Source organism: Lissotriton vulgaris, chromosome 4_1, assembly GCF_964263255.1.
Source record: "Lissotriton vulgaris chromosome 4_1, aLisVul1.2, whole genome shotgun sequence".
Taxonomy (NCBI): domain Eukaryota; kingdom Metazoa; phylum Chordata; class Amphibia; order Caudata; family Salamandridae; genus Lissotriton; species Lissotriton vulgaris.
The window spans coordinates 567945859-567964024 of NC_141691.1; the positions used below are offsets into that span (position 1 = coordinate 567945859).

General features: G+C 47.8%; 1 protein-coding gene across 3 annotated transcripts in view; it reads right to left on the reverse strand.

The window, feature by feature from the left end:
* TRANK1 (tetratricopeptide repeat and ankyrin repeat containing 1) overlaps positions 1-18166 on the reverse strand; it is a 1005982-nt gene that overhangs the window by 671538 nt on the left and 316278 nt on the right. For all 3 annotated transcript variants that reach the window (XM_086964756.1, XM_086964757.1, XM_086964755.1), the window contains one exon: positions 5519-5657. In XM_086964756.1, coding sequence (XP_086820882.1) covers positions 5519-5657 — 139 coding nt within the window. The remainder of the gene's footprint in view (positions 1-5518; positions 5658-18166) is intronic.

Below are 18166 nucleotides of genomic sequence, written 5' to 3' on the forward strand. Positions count from 1 at the left end.
TGAGATTCTGCCTTGGCCCTGCTCCGATAGGAGCAATCCAGCCCTAACTGCTAAGTCAGGTCCTCTCTAAACCAGAAAGCATCTCCAATTTGGGACCTTTTCAGATGGTAAAAAGAGACTACTACACATACAAGGAAGGTGGGTTGGCAATGAGGAATACACGTTTAGCTACAGTACCCACCAGAGAGAACGTTCCTGAAGGTAAGTAACCTTCTTCTGATCAATACTTCTAACCCCTAGATTCCTCACCTTCAGAATATATCCCAAAGCAGTAGCTCCCAAAGGTGAAGGATCAGTGAAGTGATATCAGAACAAAAAGCCCTGAAGGATTGAACGGGTAAAAAGCTCTACTCGTCGGTTCTGGCTGAGAATGTAATAGAGATTCATGCACATGTGTACTGACGCCCACATTATCGCCAATCAAGAACAGGGTACTCCACGTGAGAACACAGTGGTACCATAGCTGGCCCTGGTGGAATGAGCCCCCAGTCCTTCAGGAGGCTGCTTTTTAGCCAATGTGTAACACATCTAAGAGTGTCAACACCACAATGGACTTTGGCAAAATCCATTTCAAATCTTAAGGCTCTTTTGGGGTCCAGCCGATGGAGTAAAGAAAGTTGGGAGGGGGATGGATGGCCCAACGTAAAAAGGAGTCTCCACATGTGGCAAAAAGGTCAAAATGGTCCACAAGAATGGTTTGTCAGGGGAAAAAGATGGTGGAGGGAGGGTGCACCAAGAGAGGCAGGCGCTCACTCAAATGATGAGCATAAATGATTGCGAGGAGGAAGCCAGCTTTGAGAGCCAGAAGGTGCAACAGGCGGCTGTGCACTGACTCAAAGTGGATGCACATGAGTAACGTCAGGATCAAATTAAGATGCCACTGTGACATCACAAACTTTGGGGGGGGGGGGTTCACATGCATGTGGAACCTTTAAAGGAATGATAAATAACCTTTATACGTGCCCACTCCAAGACTTTGCTGAGTCAAAGCCAAAACAAACAATAAAACATTTAACAGTGTGGCTTTTTAGGGGTCTGTGTTGTTGACACTACACCAGCCCACGCATCTGTCCCAGCACCTAGTGCTTTTGGGCTCTGTAGTGAAACGCCTGGCCTTGAGGACAACCCTAGGTAGTAGACAGAACTTAGTCAACTGCCACCGCTCAATCGCCACAAATGAAGGTGTAGATTGCATAGGATCGAATGCAGAACCCTACTCTGCTGCTATGACAGAAGATCCCCCCAAAGCAGTAGCTTGATTGGACAGATGCTGATGCTCAGGTCTGGGTACAACACACTCCTGGCCAAATCCGGAGCCCCTAGAATGACTTGGGCTCTGTTGTTCCTGACATTCTTCACAACCTGAGGTTGAGGTGGAAAGGTGCACAGTAGTCCCATGCTCCACTCTAACCAGTATGTGTGCCCTAAAGAGAGCTTTATTTGGGACTCCAATGTAGAGACGTTTAGGCACTGCACATTATCGATAGTGACGAACAGGTCCAAAACAGGGTCTCTCCCCAGAGTCAGAAGATACCTTGTGCCGCTTTGTGGTGCAATCACCATCAATAATCCGCCAGGCCCCACTGGCTAAGCTCATCTATCTTGGTGTTTAACGATCCTGCCAGGTGGTTCCTGATGAGAGAGATGGCCTAATTCTCAAGGCAACTGCTGAGGCGAAGCACCTCTTAACGGAAGTCCCAGGGCCCCTCTGTGCCCTGCTTGTTGCAATATCACACATCAGTGGTGATGTCTGTGAGAACCTGCACCAGGCTTCCCTTGATGGATGGCAGAAAAACCTTAAACGCTAGGTGAATGGCCCGCAACTCCAACAGATTAGTGTACAGCCAGGTTTCCACCAGAGAACAAAGCCTTCTGATCACCACCTGTCCTAGAGGAGTTTCTTAATCTGGAAGTGTTGCATCCGTGACGAACATCAGCTCTTGTTGGGGAAGGAAAGAGGTCTGCTGCTAGTCAGGTTGCAGTCAAGCAGACATCACTGCAGAGTTTCTGCAGTCTATTCCATGACTTGGACGAAATCGGATTGGTTTCCTTGGAACTGGGCTTGGTGAATTCAGATCCTATATCTCCAACCACTATAATGTATGGTGAACACCGCCATCCCTTTCGTAAACACATAAGGGGCGCTGGTAAGGCCAAAGGAGAGTACAGCAAACTGAAAATGCTTCTTGACAACCATGAGCTGCAGGTAACGTATGTAGGACAGCGGGACAAGCACATGAAAGTACACGTCCTGTATATCCAAGGCTACCATCCAGCCACCTCGATCCAAGGCAGACAGAATAAGGGACACTGTGAGCAGTTTGAATTTGTCTATTCTCAGGAAAGCCTATATTAGACAGCTGAGCTCACATCTTTTGAAATAAGATGGTTAGGTGCTACTATGAAATCTGCTCTGATGTGGGCGAGAAAATGCGGCGGGTAGCAAAAGGAACAGAATGGCACTGTCCTGTTCAAGAAAATATTTGATCCCGACTCCCACACAGTTGTTGTGCGTCGCTAAGGGCAAACTAAAGCGGCTTGGGGGCTGATGCCGCTGGAGAGGGGAACTCAGAAGAACAATGTCCCTGACAACCTGTGCAATGTCTGCTCGATTCCAGTCCCCAGCCACCAAAGGGTTGTGGTGATAGTTGCAGGGGTTGGGGATCCTGGAGCGGTCTATAAGCCAAACCCCTAGAGTAGCCTCTGCGGGGTTGAAACGGATGAGGAAACTGCCTAGCAGGTGTGAGAAATTCCCAAGGAACGCACTGTGGCTCTACTTTACTATAAGCATTCAAGGGCAGAAACAGCCTGGTTGCTAAATGGGCAGCATACATTAAAATGTATATGCAAATGAGATGACTGCACATCTCCAGAAAAGTCTGTGGCTCGCATACATACAGGGCGACTGAGCACCACACTAGTGGCAACAGTTCACCCCTGCTGGGAATTTGTCGTACATAAATAAAGAGGTCTTGTTTCATTCAATTTGTGGATGGTCCTTTAAAACCAACGTTGGTTTGGAATAAGATACATTCGCCTTCAGACTTTGAGACTTTGATACATATTGTTTGGATATATTCTTATATGGGATATATGATCGGATTGAATTCATTGTGACTATTAAGGGTGTGCTACAACTGTACTTATAGATATGTTTATGTGCATGTTCTTGCAACTTGTCGACAGCACCATAAGGTAGTTGGTGCTCCCAGTTATTTCAGCACCCCGACATCTTATATTATTGAAAAAATATTCACACTTATATTTAGTTAATAACTGTACTGCTGCTTTTTCTGCTTGAGGTGTGGTGTATCCCTTTTGGGATTGCTACTACCAATTATTATTTTTTGGAAAAATGGGTCAGCACCGTCAACGTGGAGACTGAGGGCTGTGACTTCCTTTGATGTTCAGCGACATACATCTTCACTTCAATAGCCCTGATCAATTTCAGGTGGATGAGGGCACATTATTCGCATGACTTGGAGCTCCAACAACAACGGCACACCTTATATGTGTTTGTACCCTGTAGTTTCGGTAGGGACATCTTTCCCTTGCACAATGGAACTTAATGTGGATACAATCGTCAAACAATAAAAAAGGGAGCAGAGCTCCAGATCCATGCTCGAAAGTGCCAAAAGAAAGGACAGGAAGTTGACACACAGGGGTGGCACTTATATGCCACTCCACTCCAATACTTCCAGGGTAAAACAAGGCAAACGCGGTGCTGCACGTTGCCAGCTAGACACATGCGGGAGCACTGCTGTAAAAACTTCCAGATCCAGTCTGGTCCCAGAGGCACAGTCTAAAGGTGAAGTATCTGCAATTAGAAGTATCAATCAGAAATCAGAGTTGTAAGAAACAGGATGGCGAACGGGGCAGGATTTGATACAGTTACAAGATGAAAATTAGTAGTAACAAGGGAGGGTAACACATTATTGTCCTTTAAAACCAATGCTAGAAATTTGAACAGGGCTTTGTGGTTGGCCGAAAGCCAGCCTTCTTGTTTTCTGTCATGGAGAAGTATTATTAGCGTGGTAGATTAAATGGTACCAATTTTGCAAAGTTGGTAACTTTGTCGATGAGGAGGGAGAGAATTCTACTTCCAAAAACTCAAAAGCAACCAAATGCAGTAATCCAACAGTTCAGAAGGGATACCACCTGGTGGTTCAGGCTTGACTGTTCCTAATGGAGCAGAACTAGAAATAAGTTGCACAGAGCTACTCTCAATCTTAAGTGGCATAGTGGGAAATGTAACTAGCCTGGACTGCTCAAGTGTTCGTTCTGTAGAGAACTGGCCTGGCCGTGCAAGGGAGAATGTTCTTACTGAAGCTGAACCAAGGCTGAATTGCATATGACTGGTCTCAGTCAGATACAACAATAGTGAGCAAAAAAGGAAATAGACTGGGATATGACCCCAAACGATTGCCAATGGCTGGAACGTTCACAAGCATTCCTAGAAAATATTGCCATCTGTTAGCAAATAGCAGAAAGGGAGTAAATGAAATGATAGGACGATGTGAAATTAAGCATAGATTGCACTAGAGAAGAGATATAGAGCAAGACGCACAAAGTGCCCTGGACCGAAGCTGGCGATTCACCCACATTGAGAAAGGTGAATGACAACTGATCCGAGGAGAAAGAAGATGAAAAGGAGCACTGAAAGTGCCGTGAGGAAAACCCTTAAAGAGCTGCCCTCCAGGCCAAGCAAGGCTGGAGCATTGAATAACACTGTGTTGTCGATAGAGTTAGAAAGTACAAACAGGTCAAGAAAGAGGAGTACAGATGTACGTCAAAAGTGAAGTGCAAAGGCGATACAATTAAAAGAAGTGGCTTGTTAGAGAATGAATGGCAGCTAAACAAGATTAAGGGTGATAAAGTAGGTTATTGAAGAAAAAGCTATTGAGGAGGCCAGTTAGTGTCCAGCGTTCCATGGTTTGTGAGAAAACACGCACTTGAGAGTCAGAGTGCTAGAAGTCATAAATGATAAAAGAAGTAACAGGATTTTAAATATAGGGAGGATTTCACAACGGTATGTAGTGCTACAGGAGGTAAGGCTGCAAAAGAGGGTTGGCATGTAGGAAAGGGCACATTAGATTCAGACCCTGCTCTATTTAGAGTGGCAAATATGACTCAAAACTGTTGAAAGGTTATATGAGGTAGAAGTGGTCCCTGAGGAGAGGGATGACAGAATGAATTTAGCATGGAGTCATACGTTTTGAATAATGCTTAAGTGGAACAGATAGGTCTTTATGCTTGAACTTCATTGAAGACAGAAGTGAGATTTTCATTGCTTGTCTGCAGTCTTCGGGATACATGGGTCTGCACAAATATCCAACTACGAGCCCAAATATTTGGGGAAGAATGTATACACAGATGATAAACACTTTAGCTGCAGGTGACCGAACTCCGCAAAGTGTAGCTTAACTGCCTACCAAAGCTTAACAAGGCATGGTTATAATACTTTTGCCTAGTCGTCTGTACAAGACTGCATCTGAATGTTTTGATGCATCACACTTACTTGCTTTGATGCAAAGTCTCATGATGGAATGAAGAGGATCTGGCCCGATGCTCTCAGCATCAGCACCAATGCAAATCAGCCATTGTACTAGTGATGGAACGCCTTCCATTCTCTCATACTGCCCCAAGTCAACATATTTCTGGCAATAAACAAAAAACAAAATGTCACAACAATGGTTGGGTATGCAAAATGCTTGTCAATGTATCTTTTGTGGCCCAGTTTGACCTCACCTACCTTGACCAAATATTAATATTATAGTAAATTACATTACATATGATCACACATTTAAAACCATTACACTGAAAAAGAGAATACTATAGCAAAATCCGAAGTACCTGTTGCAGCAAGGAAAACCTATAGCTGTGAAAAGCTCAGTGTTGCTGTGGGTGCAACAATTAGTCTTGGGAGATTGTGGTTCAAGAGCCAGGGGTCTGCCACGAAGGGTTGCACTCTGGCGACAACAGATATTTGGGAATTTTACCATTTGTATTCAAAGTGAGCACTGCCTACAAGTTACAGTGCCTCTAGAAAGCTTTAATGAAATTGTAAAGCCAAGAAATCAGTGAAGTAGTGTGGCTCACTGGTTAGAGGCGGCAGACCCGAGAGCAGAGGACGGCCCGGGACCAGGGTTCGATTCCCGGCGCGGCAGGTTTCTGGACCAGGGTCAGCGGACTCGATAATTCTCTCGCCTCGGTGCCCACTCTGATCAGCGATCACACTCGGCAACTCTGGGCATTAGCTTGCCTCATCTTCACTAACGGCCCCACCAGACCGCCGGGGATGCCTGGTCTCACCCTGGAGATACCCATTAAGGGACCATCTCTCAGGGAAGCCAGGAAGGGTTTCGCAGCGGTCGAAGCGCCTTGGGACCCTACGGGTAAGTAGTGCGCTATATAAATGCCTATACATTTACATTTACAGATCACCTAAGTGAACATTGAAATGAGCTATTTAAATGCAAAGATATTACTTCGCTGAAAACCAAACTATATTTTAGATTGAAGACTCCGAAGGGAAAGAAAGGACTGTATCTATGTTATTGGGCCCTATTGAAGTCTGCTTTATATAAGCACACAACTGTGAAAAGCTCTGTGAAGTTCTAAATGCTCCAATTTCTGTTTATGACTTATAGCAAAATGTGCATATGTTTTATAATATAAAGGTAATATATGTGGGCTATATTGTTGACTGTGGAACTTGGCAACCTGGACTTTAGTCTTAGTTAGGTCCTTGGTAAAAAAAAGTGAATCCCTAGCTCTCTGTGTCTCACATTACTTACAATAAAAAAAAGCAAATGGACAGTGTGCGGTATACAAGTGCCCTATTCAGCTCTGAAGTATGCTGTGCTATGTTGTCACCACCCTTCAAAGTATCACAGTTACAATAGTCCTGTCTTGCCCACACAGCTCTGGTTTTTGTTGCAGAACTCACCACAATAAAAAGGTTGTCTGCAAAGTACTTCACTACTATTTGCAGCTAGGTCCATATTATAACAGCTAACAATGTCAGAGCCAAACACAGCTATTCTTCATGTTGACATTTTGGGCAGTATGAATGTTCGCCAGAAAAGTCAAGTTACCATGAAAAAATGAACACCTGCTTGATCGAGGTTTGTGTGCATGGACCGAGTCACACTTTTCAGCCTTCGTCTAGAAACTTTGGACCAGGAAACCCCTCAACAGAACTGGTCAAGTCAGGCAGCCATGAGTGTTTTCCCTGCTTCTGTTGGAGCTTTTGGCAAGGCTTATTCTTGTACTCTTCATTAATGGTGAGATGGTAGTACTGTGGTCTTTCTTTCACTGCAACTATTTGCTTACTTAGCACATAAGCTAAGGGACTGCAGTCAATGGGAGTAGGTCTCTAGTTTGGTAGACCAAAACCACACAAATCGTGTCAGAATGGGGTGTGAATGTTTAATCTTCAGAGATGGTGAACAAAACTTTACAGTGCAGCTCCTGAATTACTGAAGCAGAGACAGACTTCAACAGCGACAAAAAACCTAGGAATAGAAGATTACTACAGCTCTTAGTGCAAAGACAATGATTCCAAAGTCCAAAATGCAAATGAAGATTAGGAAAGGAAAATGCTCATTACCAGTATGCATCTGTTCTTGGCGTGTAGAGCGGCAGAGTTACACACTGTGTATAGATCACCACCTAGTGTTGGGCCCGGATGTTTGCAGTTGTTTTTGTTCTGGAAAGTCCTTGGAAGTCACGTAATAGGCGACTCCTCCCTTTGGATCACATTGCGCATGGGCATCAGCTCCATCCTTAATTGTTTTTCGCCATTAGGAAAATGATGGAGCTTTGGAAGAAAAGGAAGTGTGTCCATGTAAGCTGTATCTAAATAGGATAATACTGGAACAGATAAAGGTAGCCGGGGAGGCAGGTGGGCATGTGTAACTCTGCAGCTCTACATGTCAAGAACAGATGTTTACTGGTAAATAGCATTTTCCGTTCGAGGAGTATAAGCTGCAGATTACACACTGTGCTTCGATTGTATAGCAGTACCACTCTTCGCGGCGACCACCCGTATCTGTTGCAGTAGTTTGAAACAGGGTTTTGAGTACAGCCTGGCACACAGTAGCTTGTTGTTTAGTTTGCACATCTACACAACAGTGTTTTATGAGTGTGTGTAAGGTGTAGACCATGTAGCTGCTTTGCAGATGTCATCTAAGGGAATGTTCCATAAAAATGCCATTGAAGCCCCTAACTTTCTTGTAGAATGGGCTTTAGGAGGTACAGATAAGGTATGTTTAGCTTTGTGGTAGCAGATTTGTCTGCATTTGACAATCCACCTAGCTATAGGAAAAATGCAAATGCTACTTACCAGTATGCATCTGTTCTTGGCATGTAGGGCTGCTGACATTCATATCTGTGCATAGATCGCCACCTAGTGTTGGGTCCGGATGATTGCACATTGTTGTCCTGGAAGAGTCTTCGAAGTATCACGAGATAGGTGGCTCCTCCCCTGGACTACAGTGCGCATGGGCATCGCCTCCATCCCCAGATTGTTTTTAGCCATTGGCAGAGATGGAGTGAAGAATGTGAGTGATGGCCATGCTATGAGCATATGTGTATATATGAATGAACACTGCAGCTGCTACGGGCGCCGGGGAGGAGGGTGGGCGATATGAATGTCAGCAGCCCTACATGCCAAGAACAGATGCATACTGGTAAGTAGCATTTGCAGTTCGAGGCATGTGGGCTGCTGAATTCATATCTGTGCATAGAATACATAGCAGTCCCTCCATTATCGGCGGTCGCCCGTGCCAGCTGCAGCAGTTTGAAAAAGCGTTTTTAGAACAGCCTGACCAACAGCTGCCTGCTGTTTGGAATGCACGTCTACACAGTAGTGTTTAGTGAAAGTATGTGTGGTAGACCATGTGGCTGCTCTACAGATATCTTCTAAGGGAATGTTACCTAGGAAAGCCATAGAGGCCCCTAACTTCCTGGTGGAGTGGGCCCTCGGTGGGATAGTGAGAGTGCGCTTAGCTTTAGCGTAACAGATCTGAATGCACTTTACTATCCATCTAGCAATCCCCGCTTTGGAGATAGCGTTTCCCTTGTGGTGTGTGGCAAAAGCAACAAAAAGTTGTTTGGTTTTGCGGAAATCTTTCGTCCTGTCTACATAGTACATTAAAGCCCGTTTCACATCAAGGGTATGGAGCATGCGCTCCGCCAGCGTCTCTGGGTTTTGGAAAAACACCGGCAATTCAATTGTTTGATTCATGTGGAATTGTGATACCACTTTGGGTAGGAATTTAGGGTTAGTGCGGAGCACCACCCTGTTAGCATGTACTTGGAAGAAAGGTTCTTGGATGGTGAGCGCCTGCAGCTCGCTAACCCTCCGTAGCGATGTAATTGCTACTAAGAACGCAACCTTCCAAGTCAGAAACTGAAGCTCACAAGAGTGCAGTGGCTCAAAGGGAGGACCCATCAGCCTCGTAAGAACCACATTGAGGTTCCATTCTGGAGCTGGTGGGGTCCTTGGTGGAATGACCCTTTTGAGTCCTTCCAGAAAGGCCTTGATAGCAGGGACCTTAAAGAGTGACAGGTGCTGCCTATTCTGGAGGTATGCTGCCATAGCAGACAGGTGAATGCGGATGGAAGAGTACGCTAGATTGCATCGATACAGGTGAAAAAGGTAACAGATGATGTTTTGAATGGAAGCATCTAGCGGGTCAATATCGTGGTTAGCACAGTAGATGACAAATCTCTTCCATTTAGCCGCATAACAAGCTCTAGTAGTGGGCTTCCTTGCCTCCCGAATGATGTCCATGCAATCGGGAGGAAGATTGAGGTAGCCAAACTCTAGGACTTCAGGAGCCAGATCGCCAGGTTGAGCTGTTGCGGATCTGGGTGCTGAATGTCGCCATGGCTCTGCGTCAGAAGGCTGGGAGTGAGATGAAGCCTTTGATGCGGTACCACGGAGAGTTCGAGAAACGTGGTGTACCATGGTTGGCGAGCCCACGTTGGAGCAACCAGGATGAGAGTCATCGAGTGCTGCCTGAGCTTGCGTGCCACCAGCGGTATCAGAGGTGCTGGGGGAAAAGCGTACGCAAATCTGCCTGACCAGTTCATCCACATCGCATTGCCCTGTGATTGCGGGTGTGGGAACCTGGCGGCGAAGCTTTGGCATTTTGCGTTCTCCTTTGTGGCGAATAGGTCTATCTCTGGATGACCCCACCTTTGGAAGTACGGTTGGAGTACTGATGGATGTATCTCCCACTCGTGCATCTGATGGCTGTGCCTGCTGAGCAGGTCCGCCATTTGATTGTCTTTGCCCGGGAGATGCTCTGCCATGAGGAAGATGTTCCTCTGAATGGCCCACTTCCACATGCTCTGAGCCAGATGAGACAGCTGTGGAGAGTGTGTGCCTCCCTGTTTCAGAATGTAGTACATGGCTGTCATGTTGTCCGTCCGGATCAACACGACTTTGTTGCACAGATGTACTTTGAACGCCTTTAAGGCCATGAAGATTGCCATCAGTTCCAACACATTGATGTGCATCTTCCGTTGCTGTAGCGTCCATAGTCCTTGCACAGTGTAATGGAGTACATGCGCTCCCCATCCCTGGAGAGAGGCGTCCGTTGTCAGGATAATCTGTGGGACAGGCTCTTGGAATGGTCGGCCCTTGCAAAGGTTTAGTGGATTCCACCAATGCAGAGAGTTGTACGCCCGACCGCTCACCAACACTAGGTCTGTCAGTTGCCCATGAGCCTGAGTCCACTGACGTGCCAGGCACTCCTGAAGCGGACGCATATGTAGTCTCGCGTGCGGGACAATGGAGATGCAGGAGGCCATCATGCCTATCAACTGCATGAACACCCTCGCTGGAAGCGAGTGTTGGGGTCTGAATCGTTGGATCAGCGCCTGGATACTGGCGATTCTCACTGAATTTGGCTGCGCAGTGGCTGCCAGAGTGTCGATTGTCGCGCCCAGATACTGTCGCACGTGGGCGGGCTGGAGATGGGACTTTGTGTAGTTCAGAGAGAATCCCAGATCGTGCAGGAGATGAATGGTGCGTGACACGTGGTCGACGCACTGCTGTTCTGTCCTTGCTTGAATGAGCCAGTCGTCCAGGTAGGGAAAGACGTGGACGTGCTGGCGACGGAGATGCGCCGCCACGGTCGCCAGGCATTTTGTAAATACCCTTGGTGCTGTGGTGACCCCGAACGGCAGAACCTTGAACTGGTAATGCTGGTTTAAGATTGTGAATCTGAGATACTTCCTGTGTGAAGGATGCAGGGGGATATGAAAATATGCATCCTTCAGATCCAGTGTAGCCAGGAAGTCCCCCTGTTGAAGCAGGGGAAGCACCTGCTGCAACGTGAGCATATGGAAGTGCTCCGAGAGGATGTACCAGTTCAGGGGCCTGAGGTCCAGGATCGGTCTGAGGGACCCGTCCTTTTTGGGGATGAGAAAATAGAGGGAGTAAACCCCTGTTCCCTGTTCCTGCAATGGAACGAGCTCTATCGCCCCTTTTTGCAGCATGAGTAGAGCTTCTTGCTGCAACAAGGTCAAGTGCTCGCTGGACATAGGACGGTTTCTTGGCGGTATGTCCGGTGGAATGGACGTAAGCTCTAGACAGTACCCGTACTGGATAAGAGACCTCACCCACCTGTCTGTGGTGATGGACTCCCACGCCGGCAGGAACTGCTGGAGTCTCCCCCCGACTGGTGTTGTGTGGTCGGGGGGCAGTGACAAGACGTCACTGCTTGTTGGTGGTGGTGGACCTGGAGCCATTGTTTCCACGTCCCCTGCCCTTGACATTATTGCCTCTGTAACCACCTCTGCCCTTGTTGTTAAACGAGGCTTGGGTGTTACCCTTGTAATATTGTGTGGATTGGGATGCCTGTCCTCTTGAGGTGCCTTTTGAATTTGAGCGGCGAAAGGAGCCACCCCGAAACTGTTGACTTTGTAAAGCCCCCATTGACTTGGCAGTTTCCTGGTCTTTTTTTCATTTTTTCCAGGGAGGCATCCACTTCAGGGCCAAACAGATGGTCTGGATTGACTGTTTGGTTCAGTTTAGTAGTCTGGATGTCGGGTTTGAACCCCGAAATCCTAAGCCAGGCATGGCGTCTAAGCAACACGCTTGTATTGATAGCCCTGGAGGCCGTGTCTGCCACATCCAGTGCACATTTGATGGATGCGTTAGTAATGAGTTTACCCTCCTGAATAAGCATCTCCCCTGCCTCCTTGTATTGGTCAGGTAGGTGTTGTAGGATGGCCTCAAGTGTGTCATAATGTGCCCTATCATAACGTGCGAGCAGGGCTTGGGTGTTAGAAATCTTCCAGATGTTAGCTGCCTGTGCAGCGATCCTTTTGCCTGAGGCTTCGAAGATTTTCGACTCTTTATCTGGGGGAGGAGCGTCACCAGTTGTTTGAGAGTTTGCCCTCTTCCGAGCGTTGGAAACGACCAAGGAGTCCAATGGCAAGTGTCCCTTGATATACGTTGGATCTGTGGGTGCTGCCCGATATTTCCTGTCGATCCGAGGGTTGACCACACGCGCCCGTGTGGGTTCCCTGAAGACCTCTGCGGCATGCTTGAGCACCCCCTTAAGCATCGGCAGCGTTTTGACCGACTTTTCAGCCACCGAGAAGGTGTCGAACAAGAAGTCCACATCCACGGGGTCGGAGTGTAGTTCGACGTCGTGGTTGGCCGCAGCTCTCTCTATCAGTGCATTGAAGGCCGCCGAGTCTTCTGTAGGGGACGTCTTGGCGGCAAAAAGCTGAGTGTCCTGACCCGACTGCGGGTCCTCGTTGTCGGCCCCGGTGGTCCAGGGCACAGGCTCCTCCTCCGGATCCGAGTACGCCGGATAGGTGTACTCGGCATCCTCCTCGTCGGCATCGACTGCGACTGAATGCGCCGGCGAGTGCCCCAGGGCCTGGGGGGACACAGGTTCCACCATAGCCGAAGATCCCGCAGGGTCCTTTTTGTTTTTAAGAGGGATCTTAAAGGGTTCCAACGCCGGCTCCGTCGTGATCTTCCTCTTGAGGAGCGACAGTTTTCCGGTGTTGGCGTCGATGAACACCGCACGACGTTCCTCGACCGCAAGTGACTGGAGTCGAGGCTTTGGCACCGCTGAGGCAGCTTTGGGTGTCAATGGTTCCTTAGCGGGTCCGCCCGGCTTCGGCGCGAAGGCCTTCGGCGCCGACTTGGGCGGGAGAGTGAAACGGATAGGCTTGTGGCCCGCGGTAGTCTGAGGCGCCACAGTGTCCTGAGCGGGAACCACCCCGGCTTTTCGAATCCGCTGCAAGGATTCCGCCACCTTCTTTGTGAAGGCTGGAGAGGGCTGGACTGGCTCGAGCGAATCCTCATCCTCGAGATCCACAACGACAGAGGGCACTTTCTTCGGTGCCGGCGGCCCATGCCCATCGGCGTCGTCGCCCTGACGTGTCTTCGGAGCCGTCTTCGGGTCCACGACCCCTTTCGGCGCCGATGCAGCCGCATCTGAGATCTTCGCCTTCGGCGCCGACCCGGATGGTTTCGGGTCGGCCATTTTGGCGCGACGCTTCTGGTCGGCCATTTTGGATGCCTTTGTATTTGACGCCTCCAGAACCTTCATCACCTGCGCCACTTTCGGTTTCGGTTTCGGATCCGATGGCGCGTGACCAGTTGGCTTCACTTTCGGTTTTATCAACTGAAGTGATGGTTCCGAAATGTCCGTGACCGGGCCCGGAGGCGGGGACGTAGGACTTATAGTGAGATCTCGGGTAAGGCCCGAAGGCGATCCCTCGACCTGGGCCGTTTGAAGGGGTATAACCCCTGAGTCTGGTTGGGGATGCTCCTCCTCTGAGCTATCCCCCATCGTGGCACAAGCCTGATCGTCGTCCCCTACCTCGTCGGAGACTTCGTCAAAGTCCTCCTCACCCGCGTCGTAGGTCTCCTCATCGTACACGGGGCCGGAGTCCGAGTCTTGCGCGTCGTCTTCTACCTCGACAGATTCCTGGAAAATGTCTTCTGGAGGGGGCGCCGCAGCCGATAGTTGAGCCTGGAGTCGATTGGCCCGGCGAATTTTCAGTGTCTTCTTGCTCCGGAATTTCGAACACGCCATGCAGGTGTCCTCGCGGTGATCCGGCGACAAGCAGGTATTGCACACAGGGTGCACGTCGAGGTGCGAATATTTTGAGTGGCACAGCGGACACTTTTTAAATGGAGTCCGCTCCATGACTAGAGGTGTAATGTAGGCCCGTCCGCGCCGAAGGCACGTGGAAGGGCAGCAAGAAATCGGAGCTGAGAGTCAGAAAGAAAACCCGCACGCAACTATACCGACGCCCAGCCTAAAGACCTTTTGGTCTCGAGTAGAAATAGAACAACTATCGGTTCCGACAGAGGGAACCGAAACACATCCGAACCCAATGGCGGAAAAAAACAATCTGGGGATGGAGGCGATGCCCATGCGCACTGTAGTCCAGGGGAGGAGCCACCTATCTCGTGATACTTCGAAGACTCTTCCAGGACAACAATGTGCAATCATCCGGACCCAACACTAGGTGGCGATCTATGCACAGATATGAATTCAGCAGCCCACATGCCTCGAACCCGGATCCTGTGCACACGCTAGAAAGATAGGTTGTCCTGATGTCGGGACGCAATGTTACATTCAAGAAGGTAAAGTTCATCAAAATCCAAAAGGCAAGCACAAATGTTTGTGTAAGTGAAAGAAGTCTTAGTGTTGGCAAAATGCTTTTGTGTTTACCAGAAACTTAACGTCCTTACTTTACATATAAATAACTATGCATTTTCCGCCTTTAATGACACCTTTCAGTGCACTTAACAAATTTGTTTTGGGCGCGACCTCCTCTTTATGTCATCCTATACTATGTCCTTTTCACCATCGGGTGTCCACCAGCCACCTAGCACGTTTTCTTTCCTTTTCGTATAGCACTACAATTGTTGACCTAAGATTTTATTTTCCCCCGGTTTTAACTCTGTATGTGTTTATTTTCTCTTTCCAATGTTTCCTTTTCCCTTCTAAGCCCTGATGAGTCTCACCGCCTACACAGTGTGATGAAACATGTGTCTGCTGGCTATAATTTTGTTTTGTACTGACCAACAATCACTTTATAAAGACTTCTTTCACGTACACAAACATTTGTGCTTGCCTTTTGGATTTTGATTAACTTTACCTTCTTGAATGTAACATTGCGTCCTGACATCAGGACAATCTATCTTTCTAGCGTGTGCACAGGATCCGGTTTTTCCTATAAACTTGGTATAGGCCGCCCTATACCTACAGAGGGGTGCTTTTCTACTTGGGTTTGTGTTCCCCTGTCCTGTTTCTGCACCGCGTGCCCATCGCACAGCCGTTGAAATGCAAGAGATCACACCGCTCAGAGTGCCACTGCTTCCTGTCCTCTCAACTCAAATTCTCCTCCTCACACAAAAAATCCACCTAGCTATCCCAGCCTTTGATATGGGGTTGCCTTTGTGTGGGGGTGAAAAGGACACAAAAAGTTGTTTAGTTTTACGAAAAGGTTGTGTTCTTTCGATGTAGTAAAGCAATGCTCTTTTGACATCTAAGGTATGAAGAGCTCTTTCTGCGACTGTTTGTGGCTGCGAGAAGAATACGGGCAGCTCTACAGATTGATTGAGATGGAAGGGCGAAATTACTTTTCGGAAGGAATTTAGGATTGGTTTGTAGAACAACTTTATTATGATGCATTTGAGAAAAGGTTCTTGAATGGTGAATGCTTGTAGCTCGCTAACTCTTCTGAGAGAAGTAATAGCTACTAGGAAAGCCACCTTCCAAGTTAATTGTAGTTCAGATTTATGTAGTTTCAAAGGGAGGGGGAGGGGGGTCCCATTAACCATGTGAGAACAATGTTTATATTCCACACAGCTAAAGGTGGTGCCCTGGGAGGAATGATTCTTTTGAGGCCCTCCATAAAAGCCTTTATGGCAGGTTCTGTAAAAAGAGATGGATGAGGTCTATTTTGTAGATATATTGCAATGGCAGCAAGATACAGTCTAATAGATGTGTATGCTAAGTTACATCTTTGGAAATGCAGTAAGTATAACTATGAGGTGTTGAATACACACAGAGAGGATTAATGTTGTTGTTATGACAGTATATTACAAAACGTTTCCACTTGGCTGCATAACATGCCCTAGTTGTGGGACGTCTAGCTTCTTTAATACCGTTCATACAGTCAGGAGGAAGGTTAAGGCAACAGCACTCTAGGACTTCAGGAGGCAGATCGCTAGGTTGAGCTGAGCTGGGTCCGGGTGTCTGATCTCTCCATGGTTCTGGGTTAGGAAGCTTGGAGGCAGGGATAGCTTTTGGTGGGGTACCACAGACAGCTGGAGCAGTGTGGTGTACCACGGCTGTCTGGCCCAAGTTGGAGCAACTAGAATGAGAGTCAGTGAATGTTGCTGTAATTTGGGTACCACTAGTGGAAGCAGTGGGAGAGTTGGAAAAGGTTACGCAAATTTGCCGGACCAGTTCATCCATATTGCATTGCCTTTGGACAGTGGGTGTGGAAATCTGGCGGCGAAGCTTGGGCATTTGGCGTTTTCGTGGGTGGCGAAGAGGTCTATCTGAGGTTGTCCCCACATTTGAAAGAACGGTTGAAGAACTTGTGGATGAAGTTCCCACTCGTGGATCTGTTGTGTCTGACAGCTTAACAGATCTGCTATGGTGTTTTGCACCCCTGGAACAGGCAGGGCTAAGAGGAAGATGTTTAGAGATATAGCCCATCTCCCTATCTGCTGCGCTAACAGAGAGTTGCAGAAAGTGTGTCCCTCCTTGTTTGTTTATGTAGTACATAGCGGTCATTGTCTCTGCGGACTAAGACTGTTTTGCTCAATATCTGCTTTTGTAATGCTTTTAGGGCTAGAAATATGGCTAGTAACTATAGATGGTTGATGTGGAGTAACTTTTGTTGCGGTGTCCACCTGCCCTGCATGCTGTACTGCAGTAGGTGAGCTCCCCAGCCGGAGATCCATGCGTCCGCTGTCATGACTATTTGAGGAACTGGCTCTAGGAACGGTCGTCCTTTGGAAAGGTTTTTGGTCTTCCACCATTGCAGAGAGCAGTGAGTTCAACCATCTACCAACACTAGGTCTGTTAATTGACCTTGAACCTGGTTCCATTGTTGTGCTAAGCACTCTTGAAGAGGAGGCTTCTGTAGTCTTGCATGAGGCACTATGAATATGCAAGAGGCCATCATTCCTATGAGTTGGATGAACACTCTAGCTGGAAGAGAGTGATTCGGTAGGAATTTTGTTAGCAGAGATTGCACGTTTGTTATCCAGGCAGGAGAGGGATAAGCTAGGGCTGTTGAGGTGTTTATCGTGGCACCGAGATATTGTTGTACATAGGACGGTTGCAGATGGGACTTGGTGTGGTTTAATGTGAACGTCAAGTCATGGAGTAGTTGGATGGTGGTGCGAGTGTGTTGTACATACTGACTGTATGAGCTGGCCTTTATGAGCCAGTCGTCGAGATATGAGAAGACGTGAATGTGCTGTCTTCTTAAGTGTGCTGCTACTACTGCTAGGCACTTGGTAAACACTCTTCGTGCTGTTGTGACTCCGAATGGGAGTACCTTGAATTGATAGTGCTGACAGTCTAGTACAAATCTGAGATACTTTCTGTGAGCTGTGGGAATAAGAATGTGAAAACAGGCGTTTTTGAGATCTATAGTGGCAAGGAAGTCGTTTTGTACAAGGAGAGGAAGGACCTGCTGGAGTGTGACCATATGGAAGTGGTCCGACTGTATGTACAGGTTTAGTGGCCTGAGGTCAAGAATAGGCCTTAGAGAGACTGCCTTATTTGGGATAAGAAAGTACAGGGAGTAAACTCCCTTGTTTCGTTGATGTGGTGGAACTACTTCTATTGCGCTTTTTTTGTAGGAGGGATATTATCTCCTGCCTTAGCAGAAGCAAGTTTTCTTACGACATTGGGCGCTGTTTGGGTGGTATATTTGGGGGGGGGGGGGGGGGGGGGGGGTTAGTTCGAGACAGTAACCTGATTGAATTATTTGTTGCACCCACCTGTCAGATGTGATGTTGGTCCAGACCGGAAGGAACTGTTGTAGTCTTCCCACAACTGGAGTGGTATGTGGTAGGGGAAGTGGCGGGAAGACATGGGGCAGGTGGTGGAGGAAGAGCGGGAGTTGTACGTTTTGCCTCTGCCTT